The sequence below is a fragment of the Cygnus atratus genome, chromosome 3 (genome assembly GCF_013377495.2).
Source record: "Cygnus atratus isolate AKBS03 ecotype Queensland, Australia chromosome 3, CAtr_DNAZoo_HiC_assembly, whole genome shotgun sequence".
NCBI classification, from domain to species: domain Eukaryota; kingdom Metazoa; phylum Chordata; class Aves; order Anseriformes; family Anatidae; genus Cygnus; species Cygnus atratus.
Genome location: NC_066364.1, coordinates 64,689,414 through 64,706,329, shown reverse-complemented (window position 1 = coordinate 64,706,329; position 16,916 = coordinate 64,689,414). Strand labels below are relative to the sequence as shown.

General features: G+C 39.0%; 1 protein-coding gene across 1 annotated transcript in view; it reads left to right on the top strand.

Annotated features, from left to right (window-relative positions):
* The window catches only part of SYTL3 (synaptotagmin like 3), a 31,800-nt gene that overhangs the window by 11,239 nt on the left and 3,645 nt on the right, over positions 1-16,916 (top strand). The window contains exons 7-14 of the mRNA XM_035538511.2: positions 1,863-1,987; positions 6,689-6,832; positions 9,622-9,800; positions 11,974-12,076; positions 13,810-13,980; positions 14,178-14,292; positions 15,358-15,466; positions 16,333-16,538. Coding sequence (XP_035394404.1) covers positions 1,863-1,987; positions 6,689-6,832; positions 9,622-9,800; positions 11,974-12,076; positions 13,810-13,980; positions 14,178-14,292; positions 15,358-15,466; positions 16,333-16,538 — 1,152 coding nt within the window. The remainder of the gene's footprint in view (positions 1-1,862; positions 1,988-6,688; positions 6,833-9,621; positions 9,801-11,973; positions 12,077-13,809; positions 13,981-14,177; positions 14,293-15,357; positions 15,467-16,332; positions 16,539-16,916) is intronic.

Sequence of the window (16,916 nt, the reverse complement as noted above, 5' to 3'; positions counted from 1 at the left end):
AGAACCTTTTAATTTGTGAGAAAATAACAGGCTGCTACAATCACTAAAGTCAATAATTAAAAGGTATAGAAGGTCCTTTAGAGAGAAAGGCTTAGGTTCCTTGACCAAAGAAAACAGCTTTTTCAGACAATGTGGTCTCTTAATAAAACCCGGTACTGTGATGATAAATGCTTTCAGTCACAAGTGTCTAAACTTAGTGCCCTATATCTTATCTCGATAAAAATGTCCTGGTTTGCAGAGGTATGTCATACACCCAGCTCTTGGGTATTGCAGTAAATAAATGTGGAGAACCTCGTTCTGAACCTGACTCTGATTCTATCGCTGCAGCCAGTGTGTGTGCATGTCTGAGAGCAGCAGGAACAAAGGATTAGCGTGTGCAGCACAATGCCTCTGTTGTACAGTCTGTTTTTGATGGTATTACCTCCTGTTCTGGCACAGTTTGGCAGCAATGGGAGATTATAATCCAATGGTTGCTATTTGGGGGGACGTGAAATGAGTTGCTAGTTGTAGTTTTATTTGCAGTGCAAAATTGCTCTTGCAACTAGTGATAGTGCCCATTATACTATCTATCTGTGCAGAGGTGCTGAAGGAGGGAGGAATAGTTCTGAAAAATGAATATGCTTTTTTTTTTTCCCCTCACTATAATCTGTTTTGTAACTTGTTCGTTTTAAGAGAGTATGAGGGAAGCTTTTGTTAAACTACTCAAATTATGTTTACTCCATTAGATATCTCACTCCAGTCTCTTTTATGGTCTCTGACTTCACTGTGTATTTTAAAAATCTGGTTTGATTTACAGTGAGAGATGACTTAATTGAGCTTGCCTATGAATATGTCATGTGATGCCTTAATGGTGCACACAGAGTACAGTAAACATCTGACAATTGATTGCTGCTAAGAACAAAACTAACCCAAAGTGGCTTTAAAAATCACCCTTAAGAGTGCCATTGTTTTTAAGTACCAAATAATGACGTATTGTCTACTGTCTGAGGTTCCTCCACAGAGATTTATGTTATGGGAGAAATATTTATTCTGAATGAATTAAACATGTGATAGCTATTTTGTGTACCACTTAAAAATTATTAATTCTTTGTGAGAGACTGGAGGATTTACAACAAAGTGTCTGCTGCTAAGCCTACTGGTTTTTAACCCCAGAAATCATACATGAATGCTGCCCTTCCCTTTAAATGAAGTTCTGACTGTACCCTAAGGAGTAAGAAACAAAAAGTGATGCACTAAATGTCCAATTGTGCTAATATCTAGTATATTGTCAAATAAATCTATAGGAAAGTGCTAATTCAATCACATACTTAAGGGTGGACATAAGCTTATTTGTATGACTAATGTTAATTGAAGTCAATGAGGGCTACTTCTGTTCTTAAAATTATGTGTGGTTTGGGACCAGAGTACATAATATCTCTACTTTCGTCCATGTTTTGGATTAATTTCTAAATATTTTCCAATATACTCTTTCTAATTTCCACTGGCTGGTCACTATATGTTGTTATAACGATCTTGCTTTTATCCTGAACCAAACCAAACTGCTTTTCAAATCAAACTATATATAAAGACTGTAGAAGCTATTTCTGCGAGAAAACTGTATTTGATAGCATAAAATAATTCCTTACAGTAGCTATAAAGAAAAGAAGTAAAGACTATAATTTCCAGTTAGAACAACAATTTAGGTAAGCAAAATATAATTATACAAAATGGGACAAGTACTTGCCTTCCCCTCTTTCTTACTCTTAGGAGATGAGTACTGAAACTGTAGGATGAAAGTTTGAAAGATGCATTATTTGCCTATAAATCTACAGATTTGCTTGCAATGTTTGTTATAGCTACTTCTCTCTTTGTATTCTCTTCAGAAATCTCTAAGTCCCAGAATGATATGGCTGACAGAAGTCTCCTAACAACAGATTATGGGCAGAATGCGGAAAGAAGGAAGCAAAGGAGGAGCCAGTCTGACACTGCCATCAACATTACAAGCAGGGTATCCAAATCGTTATACACAGTCTCTAACTCTAAGGGCTGTTTCAGGAATGGAATATATTTATAAGAATCATGATTTACACAGTGGGATTTTACTTTTATTTATGAGCTGGGCTTAGCTGATGTTCACTAACTGTCGAGAACTCTGATTCTTGACATGGTTTTTGACTGAGTCTCCACACTTGATCTCAGCCCAGAGCTGAAATATTAGACTGAGATTTTACAAAGACCCTGACATGGGGAGGGAGGGGATGGATTGCTTTGCTCTCAGGTGCTCACAGACTGTGTGTTGGTGCTGGCTGACATCTGCTCTATGTGATCATTAGGCTGTGGGGAGGTTATCTGTCTCTTGTTCTTCTGCTCTTCTTGCTGCTGAACAGAACTAAGCTATGGCCATCCAAAACCCATCCTGACACTCACTAAGCACTTATTTTTTTTATTTTTTTTTTTGGCAAGGATTAAATAGTGACTGCTGCTTGTTGTTGGGCAACTTCCATTTTCCTTTCTGGTTACAGTCTCTAGCTTTCAGTGTCTTCACAGAATCATAGAATATCGAGAGTTGGAAGGGACCCACAAGGATCATTGAGTCCAACTCCTGGCTGCACACAGGACCACCCAAAAATCAGACCCTATGTCTCAGAATTGTCCAAACACTTCTTGAAATCCATCAGGCTCCATGCCCTGACCACTGCCCTGGGGAGCCTGTTCCAGTGCCTGACCACCCTCTTGGTGAAGAACCTTTTCCTAACACCCAGCCTGAAACTGCCCCTGTTGCAGCTCCACACTGTTCTCTGGGGTCCTGTCACTGTCTCCAGAGAGAAGAGATCATGAGGAAGCTGTAGGCCATCATGAGGCCTCCCCTCAGTCTCCTCTTCTCTAGGCCAAATGATCCAAGTGACTTTAGCGGCTTCTCATATATCTTGGTAGCCCTTCTTTTGATGTGCTCTAATAGTTTTATGTCCTTATGTTGTGGTGCCCAAACCTACACACAGTATTTGAGGTGAGGCCATACCACTGCAGAGTAGAGCGGGATAATCCCTTCCCTTGACCAGCTAGCAATGCCATGGCATTGCCATGGGCACACTGCATGGCTGCCAGGGCACACTGCTGGCTCATATTGCTGTCAACCAGAACCCCCAGCTCTCTTTCTGTGGGTATGCTCTCTAGCTTCTTGTCCCCTCGTCTCTACATATATCCAGGGTTGCGTCATCCCCTGTGCAGAATCCGGCACTTGCCCTTGTTAAACTTCACATGGTTGGTGATTGCCCAACCCTCTCGTTTGTCAAGATCGCTCTGCAAGGCCTCTCTGCCCTCGAGGGAGTCAATAGCTCCTCCTAATTTAGTATCATCTGCAAACTTACTTCATGTGCATTCAGATCCTGAGTCCAGATCATTTATAAAAGCATTGAGGAGAAATGACCCCAAAATGGAGCCCCAGGGAACTCCACTAGTAACTGGCCGCCAGCCTGATGTAACCCCATTTACTATAAGGCTTTGAGCCCAACCAACCCATCAGCCATCTGTTCACCCATTGTATGTATGTACTTGTGTAGCTGTGTGCTGGACATTTTGTCCAGAAAGATACTGTGAGAAGTTGCTTGAGAAGTTTGTGAAAAATAGTCTTTTCATAAGGTAGGCAAGGATGAGTACAATGTTATATATCTGCTTTAAAGCTACACTGAAAAATTTGTTTTGAATGCTTTCACCTCTCAAATGACTGAACTTTCTCTAGACTCAGTTTTCCACATTGTGCATACTTACTGAATTGCCTTGCTCAACTTTATGAGGTAAATGCAGTCTGCCAAGTGGCTGAATTTAAGAAGAGCATTCACTTGGGGCCAGACCTCATGGCAGATATTACTCACAGCTACCTTAGTGCACGCGTTTTACTCTCCTCCATAATGTTATGTATTGATAAATGGAAGAGACAGGATGTCAGATAGCATGAGCTAGTGATTTGGATTGGCCCAGCAATGTCTGCAAACTCTTGGAAATTAATTCTGGTAGTTATGCATGCAATTACACATAAAATTAGCAACATTAACTACCCAAGTGGTGTTTTCATTGTGGCAAACTATATACACATTACTGTTACTTTATCTACTATTCCACTGGCAGAGCACTGCTCTCTTAATGCATTGAAAAACATCAGTTTATAAAACATTATTTGTAGATAATATGGACTTTTAACTGTTTCATTGCATGATGATCAAAGGCAGCCTGTCATCTTTAAAAGATAGATGGATTTTTTGGGTTGGCAAATGTATGTAGGAGATAAAAAATTGCTTGTGTCAGATTGTAATTGCCTATTTAAAGGTTTAGGGCTCAATTTATGTCCACCCTTTGCATTATAGGTTTTGAAAGTTAGATTTCAATGTTCTTCGTGTTGTCAGAGCTCTATTTCTATGATTCGGGGACCTTTTGTTTCATTCAAACCAGTTAGACTATATCTAAACTAGAATTTTAGTTTTGCTAGAATTACTGTTGGTCTTTTTTTTTCTTGTGAATATCATCTTTGCCATTTAGGTGTTTTCATATTGAAGGAAACTTTACTTGCCTGTCCCTGCACTTACATGATGGCTTTCTGTATCTTTGCTGTGACTTTAAAAATTATTAATCCCTGTCAATAGCAATATTGCATTATTCTTCCATTTGTATTTCTTCCAGTTGCCCTTTTCATTTAACAAGGGCAGATATTTACATCGTTGCTAGAACCATGTTTACATCATGCTAGAACTAAAACTAGAGAAAAAAAATGTTTTAAATTATGAAACACCTTTGAAAATTAATTACTCAAATTTAGAACAAAATATAATGTAGAAATCTTATTGGTTGTGATTTACACCACAGATAGTACTTACTTTCATTTTCAGAGAATGAATTGAAACAATATTTTTTCCCCTAGAAAGTATGCATGTTTCTCCTAGAAATGACTGGGAAACAATAGCTGTAACTGCCATTTTGAATGTGCAGGATAAAAGACTGGGGCACCACTTCAGTCTCAAGAGCAAGATCCGTTTCTCAAGTAAGTTTTCCATATTTGTCATATGGAAAGTCTGAGCTTGATTCCTTTAGGTTAAAGTTGAAAGAGATTATGTTTAAATTCAGTAATAGTGGGGAAAAAAATTCACCAGCAAGAACTACTAACCCCTGTAAAGTCTGAATTTAGGAAGTTAATTAAGTAGTGTTTTCTAGGGTCTCTCACTATCAGACTCTTTAAGCTCATTAGAGGGACTTAAAGTAGGTGCAATTATACCTACCTCGCTGGGGGAACAAGCAGAAATGTGCTAGCTTTGGAAGCTCTTTGTGGTGTGTCAATACCTGTGGGTTACTGCTCCTGTGACAGTGGATTCATACTGTTGCAGATAATTCTAATGAATTAGGCTTGGTGGCAGTCTTGCTTATGACCTGATGCTAACTTTAGGGCTGGTATTCATGTCGCATTGTCAGTCACTTATTTTCTGTTTAACAAAATTGAGAAGTCTTTCTGAACCAAGTATAGAAGCTAAAATTCAGTGTGTAGCACTTTGTTTTGGTTAGGAAGTGAAATTGGTGGTGTTTCAGATTTTTAAAAGTGAGAAGAAAATTTCTCTACTGAGAAATATTATGTTTTGGGGTTTTCTTTTTAAGTCTATATCCTGAACACATTTTTTTTCTGTCTGTTTCCTTTTCAAAAGGGAACTTAATGAATTCTTACATCTATTTTTAAGGTAGGGCAGTTATTACACATAACAACTTCTGCGTACTATAATAACAGCACACTGCTTTCGATTTTCCACATCCTGTTTTTTTTTTTTTTTTTTTAAGTAATCTCAACATATTATCTCTTCTGCTGTCCTTATTCTTTAGTGCTTTCTGCTGATGGTGCAGAAGAGGTTCTTAGGACTGTTAAATGTTTGTTATCTATTTCTGATGCAAATAAGTTCTGTTCCCTTTGTTGATTCAGTCACACTGTAGTCTTTCTAGTCTTTTGGGTAATCCTTGTTATACAATTATTCTCTTAGATCCTCACTCTGTAAAACTTCTCACCTCACTCTTTTCCTACCCACTGAACTGTGAACATACTTTTTGTAGATTGTATCATACAGGGGTAATGGTGTGTCAGAATGACCCCAAACCCATTTTCAGCATATCTCCAGCCATGTATGTCAGTCTTTTGGCACTTCAGTAACAACAGGGTTCATAGAATGATAACAGAGGTGGCTGAAGGAAAATCTCAAGTTCTGCTACTATACAATTTTCAACAAGTTATCAAGGCTTTCGTGGGAAGATTGGGAAAGTGAATGAACTTAAAGTCAAAGCAAAGTCAAGAAAACATCAGAAGTTTGTTTGTTTGTTTATTTGTAAAATTACTGTTTTGTTAAAGATTAATAAGGCATTTTATTGGTGTATTGCTACATTTGGTGTATTGTTAGTAGACTGTTGTTAGCACTTACTGTGGTAGTAGTGATCCATAGCTTAGGTGGTCGAGTGTTGGTTTTAGAAAGTTATCAATATAATGAATGTACTACTAGCTGGCATGAGAATGTTGTAAATCAAAGTTTAAATTAAGTTACTACACTTTCTTTGAAAGTGTGCCACCTGCATGACATTGATCAGAGTGAGTTGTAGCTATTTACTGAACTTTCTTGTGATAGCATTGCTGAAGGAATAGGAGCTTTTTTCTTAAACAAAACAAAATTAATTGCTGAATTTCTTACAGATGAAAAGTACACCCAGTCTTCAACAGCTCATCACTGGGGCCCAAAATGATAATGAAATCCTTACCAAAAGGAGTTGCAAGCAAGAAGACGACATAACAACCAGTCCCACAAGTGATGCAGTTTTCTGTGATGGCAGGAAGCATGTAAGTTGAAGTGCAAAGCACAACAGAATAGGTACCAAATGAGGACAAATATAAAAGCTAGTATTTTGGATTGTATTACAAAATGAAATAGGGATTTTACTTGAGTTTCTCTCTGATAAAAGGCTGACTGCCTTTGGCATAATCCTTGTGGAAGCAATGTGAGCTTTTTACAGCATAAGCCAAATCAAATTAATAATAGATAATTGATAGATGGATGTATCCATTAATAATGAATAACTGATGTGTCTGGTTCTTCTGAATTTTGCTAATTCAACTAACAGTCTTTCGGTTTTGTATTACTGTTGGGATCCTGAATGTGTTTCTTTCTAGATTAGTAGCTGGCTTTTTTTCTTAAAACATTATTTAACAGAGGGATTTTGTTATTCTGCAAGGGCTGTGGTAATGCAAATGTCAGTGGAAATTCAAATGTCAGCATGTCAGTGAATGAAGAGGAAGCAAAGAGTTACAGAAGTCAGGGGAGCAGTTCATAGGCTCAGAGGATGTCACTGAAACCTCCCCTCATGGATGACATTTTGAATACTGCAAATGACAGAGAGGGAAGCCAGCTGTAAATGAATTCAGTACACGCTTTAAAGTCTTGATGATTAACTGTGGAAGATAATTTTTACATATTAGTGATGAGGTTAAGCAGGGTGAAGTGGCCAAGGAGAATCCACGACTGATATTGTAAAGAAAGGAAATAAAATGGCTTTTAGGGAATCAAAATTAACCAGACTGCTCGCTTTGCAGAGGAGTGAAAACACACACAAGGCCTTTGGCGCTCTCACAGTTTACTGTGCTGTGGAGTCTGAGATGTTGCACAGACAAATGAATAACTATTTTGGATGACATTTGTGATTCTACTGGCAACAATTTGAACTTTACTGTAGACAATCCAGTCTTAAAAGTGAAATATTTTCTACTGTCTTATAGAGGCGGAAAGGTCAAGTTCCATTAAACTTCTCTTTATGGGTGTTTGATATTGATGACCACTTCATGAAAATATGTCTTCCAAAGCATAAGATGCCATTGCTTCCAGTCATGCCAGCAGAAGTACAATACATAAAGTCATTGCTAAATCCCTGTTCACTGAAGCAAGAGTGATTCCTACATTGAACATATTTAATTTCTGATCAGGTGGGAGATGTATGTAGTGTTTTCAGTCCTAACATCATTAATCAGAATAACTCTCCAGTTTCTATGAATAAATAAGAGGTTCTGTGCAAAAAAATTTGGAGCACTTCTGCAGAACTTCTGTTAAGACATATGAGATAACAAAAAGGTCTATTTGCATTCCTTTGTCATGAAGGATTTTTGAAGAAAATAAACTTTTTTTTTTTGTCAGATGAATAAAAATATTCTTTGTCAGGGAGTGAAAGAGCAGAACTGAACAAAGGGAGATCTCCCTGCAAGGGAGATAGATTGCACTGATACACACATCTTGAAGAGGGAGCAAGATTACACGCAACAAGCAGCAGGTCAAAACAGCCCTAACACTACTTGTGACTTCCTTAATAAGCACTCTGACCCTTCTTTCATCAGGTTTCTATGTTGCTTAGAGCTTATAAGATAGCCTAGATAGCTTCTTTAATTTAAGTAAACTGTTCATGTGAATTGTAATGTATTTGGCAAGCTGCACATCTGCAGCATTGGCAAGAGCATCTGCATGGAAGATAGATATGATCTTATAAACACTTCTCTGCACTTTTAGCTGCTGGGTTGTGCAAGCAGAACTCCTTGGTTAAACCAGTCCTGTGTGGGCTGGTATTTTTTTTTTTCAGACAGAGGAGTGATCTAACGCAGATATCTTAACAATCTAGGATGATATTGTTGTGAGATTAATCCCAACAGCAACTGTGTCTTCATGACATATGATATGTAAAAAAATCCTAGAGCCTACCTTAAAGAGTACCATTATAAATGAATGGAGACCAAGCTATTTTGATTGAGTTGATAATTTGTTACAGTGAAGATGGCTAGATAGCACCAGCAAGTTACATGCCTGTGCTGGGCCACAGAAAAGACCATAGTCTCTTCATTCATTTCAGTTTCATGGCTTCTGTAAATGCTAGAAACAAATACTGTTTATATATAACCAGATGGAGAGCATCTAAACCTTTGCCCTGTAGGTGAAAGTAAGTAGATGAAAAGAGGAAAAAAGTGGCTGAGGTGAGCCAGGAAACACCTTCTTAATGCACTAACTTATGACAGCTGGATATCTTTGTATGTTAATTTTTCCTGAACAGTATGGAGTCTGTCATTTTACATGGAATTGGGTGATCTCGTAGCGTATTTGCTGGATGTGCAATGCTGCTTTTGTTACCATTAATACCTAATAGAACCTGGCATCTCAGCAGTGGTGCTATGAGCATCACTATTAACAGCAGTCTAGTTCTGTAGTTCATACATTCCTAGATTTCAGAGCCTTTTCTGAAACCATCACTGGGAGACAGTACTTTCTTCCTGTCAGACACTTTACCCATTTTTCTGATGGGAAGCCACAAAGCAATTTTATTGGGAGACAATTTTTAGATCTAGAAGTTATCTAAGAAAGCACTTTGTTAGCTCAGAGAGTTTGCTGAAAAGGTAAAGCAGTAGAAATGCAATTAGTTATAATTTTCAGGGTTGTTACAGAAGCAATAGAATGATTTTATACAGTTAACATAAAAACCTCATGATTTACAACTGCTCTGCAGTCATGGCACTAAAGATACTGGCATTTGAAGGAAATAAATGTTTTGTCCTATTAGATCTGAAGCTACTTTTCTCAAACATTTGTTTTTTCTTAGGGGAGTTTGTATAGTCTTAACAGCACTTGCACTGAATCTGGCAACTTTGGCAAAGCTGACATCACAGGAGAAATAGAGTTTGCCATAAGATACATCTTCAAGGCTCGCATCTTAGAAATTTGCATCAAGGGGTGCAAGAATCTGGCTTATGGAGAAGAGAAGAAGAAAAAATGTAATCCGTAAGTATTTTGTAGAGAAAGAAAAAGAAATAATAAGCAAAATATTTTGGTTTTAAGATACATAAATATAGAAATGGATTGATATATGATGGTATGCCATGTTAGCACTCTCAGAACGTCCAGTGTATATATCTGCACTTTTTACAGCTACACACTGCAAGGCAAACAGGTTTCATACCAGCACTTTTTGATTTCTGTTCTGACCATTTTCTGCTATTACTTGTCTGTTCCCCTGCCTGTGAGCAGGCAGTTGGTTATCTGTGTTGCTGATGAGCAACTTTGGATCTTGAGAGCAACTGTTTAGATTCTAGCTCGTAAGTTGTGCCTGCAAGATTAATATACACGTGACTAAACCATGAGATGGAAAATTGAAATGTGAGTCATGTTGCTAATTCATCCACTGACTCATTGTGGGTTACTGGGTGATTGCCATACTACTTCTGTGCTTCCATCTGTAATAAGAATGGAAATTTCAGATACTGCAACACATTTTAAAATCTAAAGTTGGTTAATAATTACATATCACAAGAGGAAGAAGTACCTACTCCTGTGGATAAAATAGGTCACAGGAATGATTAGTTGGACAGTTAAGCCTTGGTGGTTTGTTTGTTTGTTTATTACTAATTGATCCTCTCTGACCGTGCAGCAATCACTTGTGGAAAATCACCAAGCAGAATACCTAACAATGTATTCTACCCCTGCTGTCATGTGGTGTTTGAGCACTTGAGTGACCACACTGGAAATTGCAGAGTTGCAATCACCTTCCCCCGGAAGGAATGTGGCTTTGAATATCTTGCAGAGTAAGGTCATAAAGATGAGCTTTGTGTTGAAAAAAGCCCTGCTGGAACAGCAGCTTACGAAGTGGAACAGTTTGGGAGTGTTTTGGGGTGGGTCAAGGTTCTTTAAGTCCCCTGGTAATAAATTTGGGCAAACAGTTGCAGGAAGTCTGAAAGGTGATGTGGGAAGAGCTGTGTACTGGACATTATGTTCTCTGATGGTATATATTTATGTATTCTGTTGGTTCCCAAACCAACAGAAAAAAGTACAGTCAGTGCACTCAGAGCACTTGACAGAAAACAAACTTCTAAGTGATGTTTAAAATGTGTTGAATTGTTTGACTGGTTTGAGATCTGATTGTCTACTTGTTACTCTGTCACCCCAGATCAGTTTAAGAGGCTAAAAATTCTACTACCTGAATATTTTAAGTAGTTCTTCCCTATGGATAGGTTTGGAAAAAATAGGGAAGATGTGTAAGTTCTGATTATATGAAATACAACTGACTGTAAATTAGCCAGGAAGTTAATCAAGAGGCTGTTTTGAAATTGGTTTAAATCATATTATCTGAAATTTATACCAAAAATACAGTTGCTAAGCTGTGAGCCAGCACTCCCTACTGCTAATACTCTTCGGTTTTGAAGCTGTAATATAAATACAGCCCACTGAACTTATACTAAGGGGAAAGTTTAAGTATTAATTTTGACATGACCTACACATGAGAAACTTTGGGTAGTTGTCATTGGTGCTTGATACTTGTTCAACTCAGCTTCCAGAAGAATTTCATTTTTTTTACTGTTATTTCCTTGAATAAGCACTAAAGCAATTTTGAACATTTTACACACTCTTCTACTATCATTCTAGTGGTTATTACAACAATTAGCATTTGTAAGTTATGAATTATTACGCATTAAATGTGTGATTATACCTTTTATTTGCCACGTTACTTAATTCTGTGAACAATCAGCACAAACAGCAATGAACCTAAAGGGTTTTGAGTTGTTTTTTTTTTTCTTTGAGCACATAATACGCTCTGTGCTTTCCTCACAAAGCTGCCACTACAAATGACAAGGTGACATTCTTGGTGGCTATTTTATCGGAGGCCAAGAGTGTGTAAATAGAAGATTCGCATTCAGAGCCTAATTCTTTCCCAATTAGAATAGGATTGAAACCCATTATCTGAATGATATACAGAGACCTTTATAGCCTGACTGTTTATTTTAGTGAAAATGGATACAAATCACAATTTGCCATTTTATTGCTTAGAAAATTACAAACTCAATAAAATTGTTTGAATTAAATAATTCATTGTTCTCTTTTAAATAAATCATTTTTCTTGTTAGTTTGATTTTTTTTTTTCCCTTCTGGTCACATTCCATATATCCACTCTATTTACAAGCTATGTCAAGATTTATTTACTTCCTGATAAATCGCCTCGGAGTAAGCGGAAGACAGCTGTCAGAAAGAACACAGTGGATCCAGAATTTGATGAGACTTTGAAGGTACTGCTTGCAATTGTGTGTCGCTAAAAGCACTCTTCCATCGTAATGTCTCCTTTTATAATGTGCAATCCTGCAAGTTCAGCATTGTCCTGATGGGGCAATTGCAGGAGTCAGTGACAACAGTCATTAAGAAATGGTTGGTTTCAGTTCAGATAACTTTTGGACTGAAAATGCTTTTAAAGTTACAGTAGTGAATTGTGCACCCTCAAAAGAGTCTTCCTTTGTGCATGAAACAGGCTTAAAGGTATTGTTCTGAGTTATCTTGTAGCAAAAGCAAAGTGTCCTTTATAGACATGTTTCTGGTGCGTTCAGGAACTGAGTGTATTGCAGAGCAGAGTGAGTATTTTACACAGGTGTCCCTTTCAAATGATGCCCTTTGTTTTCCGTGTCACTGGGAGTCTGCAGTTAGGATGGGGCGCCCCTGGATTAGTTTTGTTGTTTCCAGTTTTGTGCCCAGGTCACTACAAAACCTCTTTTTGTGCGTTTGTGCATCAGTGAGCTGCAGCAACACCTAATTTTCTGTGAAGTGTAGTCTTGGAAGAGATGTGAAACAAAATTAATGGACAAACTTACATTATTTCTCCTTGAGCTACATGAAAGTTTCAGTGTGTATGAACATCACCAATTTGTAGCAAGTGAAACAGGCAAAATGTTTGAAAAGAACATTGTTAAAAATTGATAACAACAAAAAGATGTATACAATCTATGTAATTCGCATATATCTCAAAGTCTGCAGATAGTGTTTAAGTTGGTAGAAAAAAGCACCTAACACTGAAATAATTGGCTCCTATTCTATAGTCACTTTTCAATGCCAGAGCGATGCAGAACTGGTAGAGTGAGAGCCATGCCTGAGTTGGCTGTGTGAACACTAAGGGTAGATGAATTAGAAATGATTTAAATTGGTTTAAACAAGCAGAAATGGTCAAACGAGCATAGTGCTAGTGCAGCACACTAGCACACTCACAGCACTGAGATCCAACTCAGTGGGATCTGTCTGCAAATGAAGGCGCCTTCACTTGGGTACGTGCATTTGTGAGGAGCACAAGTGCTCTTAAGAGTTGCTGGAAGCTAGGTATGGTGAATCAGGGTCATTCTTCCCAGAGCCTACACCCAGCCTGTGATTCAGCAGCCCAAATGTCGGTAGGGATGCCCGCAGCCATGTCATTTGCCTCGTTTTCAGTCCAGGTGGGTGCAGGTTACCAGACTCGTGTGGGTATCTCGGATACCCAGCGACATCTCAAAGAGCTCTTAACTGTGCTTAGGGAGTAGATCAGGGCTTTAAGGACTGGTCTCCTGAATTACTGCCTTGCTCCTGCTGACTGCATTGAGTAAATTTCCACTGACCAGAATGGAAGTTTTAGCACCTTTGTCAGGTGTCTTAATCTTGACCTGACCTCCAACCAGAGCAGCCAAATTGTACTGGGAGTACAAAACAGAAAAGTAATTTATAAAGAACAATGGTCAAGAATTATTTAAAGTTCTGGATGAATTAAAATCTTTAGCAATGGAAGCCAAGGTATTCCTGGAATGTTGTTTCATATTTGCATGGGCATTATTTTAGCATTTAAGGAGTGAGGTAACATGGAAATTGCAAGGCACGTTCAGACAGCATAGTTCTGTCTGCATCCTGATGCCTTCAGCCATGTTGTGGTCAGGCTGCCTTTGAGCAGGCTGTGAGCATGGCTCTGCGTTCACCCTCTGTGTTGCTTTATAAATGCTGTTTATCTTTCCAGTACAAGATTGAATACTCCCAGCTGGGAAGTCGGCAGCTTCAGATCTCTGTGTGGCACGCAGGAGCTCTAAAGTACAGGGTGTTTTTGGGGGAAGTGGTGATTCCATTGGCCACGTGGAATTTTGAAGATAACTCGATGGAGTCATTCAACTGGTACCAGCTAAAATCCAAGGTGACTGTTAATTCTTGTGCTTGTATCTTAAGAACATGATGTTGTGAAAGTTACGGAAGAGATCACCCTTCTGAGGTCATTGAGGGAAGAATGCTGTCTATCCAGCCCATGAGTAACACCTGTTATAAATATAAACGAGCTGTGAGAATGATGTGGAATAGTATGTAATGCCAATTTCTGTATGTCTCTTCTTTCAGCTTGAAAAGCCTGAACATAGTCTTAGCCAGTACAGTGGAGAACTCCTGGTGTCTGCAAGACTGTCGGTACCAGCCCAGTATAAAAATTTCCAGTTTGAAAGATGGATGAGAGAAGGTATCAAGCATTCCAGAATACACGAATCCGTTGGCTAGTAAAGAATTAGGATCAGTGAAGGACAATGTGCCTACTTCACCTTTTTGTTCTTTTTAATGCCAGCAAAAGTTGATAATTTCAATAGTTACAGTATGATGCATCCAGATGTTTGGCAAGCTTGTACCTGTTATGGTGTTACCAGTAGAACTTAGTCTGGAGGTGGTGTAGTAGTTTCTCTGCTCAAGGTACTAGCAATTTAGGTGAAAGGTGGAAGGGAAATGGCTGCAAGGGTACTGGACCAGCCCCTTGGCTTCCTCCAGTGGTCTCACTTGAGAGAGATTGTTTCACTTGGAAGATGACTGCTTCAAAATGCACAGGATTCAGTTTTTGATAATGGAAGACTTGTACGATACATTAAACATTGAAATAATGCGTCAGAGCAAGCATCTGCTGATGGAGAAATATAAACACATTGAGGGTAGTGGATAGGGCAACCTTACCTTTCTTACCTCCCTAGTTCATAGTAAGGTGCGGAGAGCTCCAGAGCTCTAGTAATGCTGTGTTTGGGAGCACAGAACAGGTAGAGACCACTAGAAAGATCTTAATTTGCTGTTAGCTTTATTTTGTTCCCCCCCTTTTTTTTTTTTCTTCCAAGCAATCCCAAAGTCATCAGCTTGCTTTCTTCCATTTTTCTTCCCTACTCATGCCTGCTGTGCCTCTGCTCTACAAACAGAGCTGTAACAGAGGAGCACTATCACATCACGGGTTGGGCTGTTTCTCCTGCTTCTGGCTTTATATCAGGGAAATGCTCCTGTGGGTACTGCCCTGTGGGTACTTTTTGCAAAACAACTGAAAGCTCTGTGTTTGGAACAGGAGTCACAGAGCAATCTGCTATTCACTGCTTGCTTGCTTTGTGTGAATCGTGACCTGTATAAGCAGGTTCAACTCTTTCAAATGATCTTAATACAGCACTGAGTCCTTATTTCAGTTGTAGCACTTAATAATTTTCCTGCTTAATTACAGGGGCATGTTATGTTATCAGCTGAACGAACTGGTTATTTAATGTGATAAATTCCCCTGTTTCAGGAAAAAAAGACCAAGGAGTTCCCAACTGCCAGCTTCAGGTTATGATATTTGGGGCCAAGAACTTGCCTGTGCTGAGACCTGCTGGAATGCTGAACTCTTTCGTTAAAGGGTATGTATGAGACTTAACACTTCAAATGGGAAGTGTCACAAACATGCTGTGCAAAGGTAAGAATTAACTCGCTTTCATCAGGAGACTGCTGTGTGGAAGTGGCACTGTCCACGCTCTTAGTCAGACTTGCTTGTAATTGTGACAGTTTACATTTGAGTGTCTGCATAACAGCAGCATGCAGCAGGACACTGAAGGGTCCTGAGTGGAACATCACAATTTACTGTTGGCATTAAAGTTTAGAGTTCACTATTTTAAACATCTGCTTTTTAGATATTAGGAGGAAAAAAATGTGTGACACGAGAGGGAGGTGAAAATACTGTATTTTTATTCCTGGTTTCAGCTGTGCCCTTGCACAATTTAATACAGCTTTGGAAAGCAAGAAGAAAATTTTGGTCTACGCATTTTAAAAGAGGAAGGACTGAATTTTTCTTCAGTGTGCTCTGTGCTTAGTATGCGGGGCCATTTTACTTTCTGGATGTCAGACATTACTGTGTTAAAATATCTCCTACAGCCACTTCACCTGCTGTGGTACCTATCTTCAGTGAAGTGGGTGAGCATTTTATCTACTGAACAGGCAGGTTTCGGACAGCATTGGGTAACAGAACTGAGAGTAAGGGCTCCCTCATCAGCCAGTGTCAACAGAGGAAAAACAGAAAGAAGACCAGCACTGAAGGCAGACGGGAGCCAAAGTTCCCAAAAGAAACAAACTAGCATCATGTTCTACCTTGCACTTAGCTGAACTTTTTGCTATTTAAGGCGAAGTGAAGGGTCCTGGTTGAGTAGCGCACATTCTGTTTTCTGATTGAGTAAAACTTGCTTGGCTCAGCAAACTTGCTGAACTCTCATTGTTTTTTTTGGGGGGGAAGCTGCCTTATCCTTCCAGACCAAGCAGAGTTAAAGCAAAAGTCACCTGTCCTGAAGAAAGAAGACTGTCCTCAGTGGAAACATTTGTTTGTCTTTGATGATGTTACCCCAGCACAGCTACAGCAGTCATGTCTGCATTTGACCGTCTGGGACCAGTCAACTTTTGGCTCACAGGATCAGTTCCTAGGGGGAGCCAAGCTTGGTGCAAGTAAGTTCTTCATCACTAAATGTTGAAGATAGATATTTTGGGGGGGAAAAACATTTATTTTACATTCTAAAATTAGTATTTGCACTGTGCTATTATCTGTCATGTTCCTACACATACAACCCCCAGTCCCTGACCTAAGCAACTTGTAGTCTCAGACTTTGATCCTGCAAGTACCAGTGCACGTGTTTTAGTTCAGGCCTGTGCAGAAGCTCCGGGCTGTCAGTGTCAGAATTAACATAACAGTGTCAGAATTGTCAGGCAAAGACATTTGTTAACATGGTAACATTCAGGGACAGAGCCTGGCCATACAGAAGACAGGAACAGAACAGGTGGGTGCATCAACTCATCTGGAGATCCCTATGTATTTTTCAAGACTTG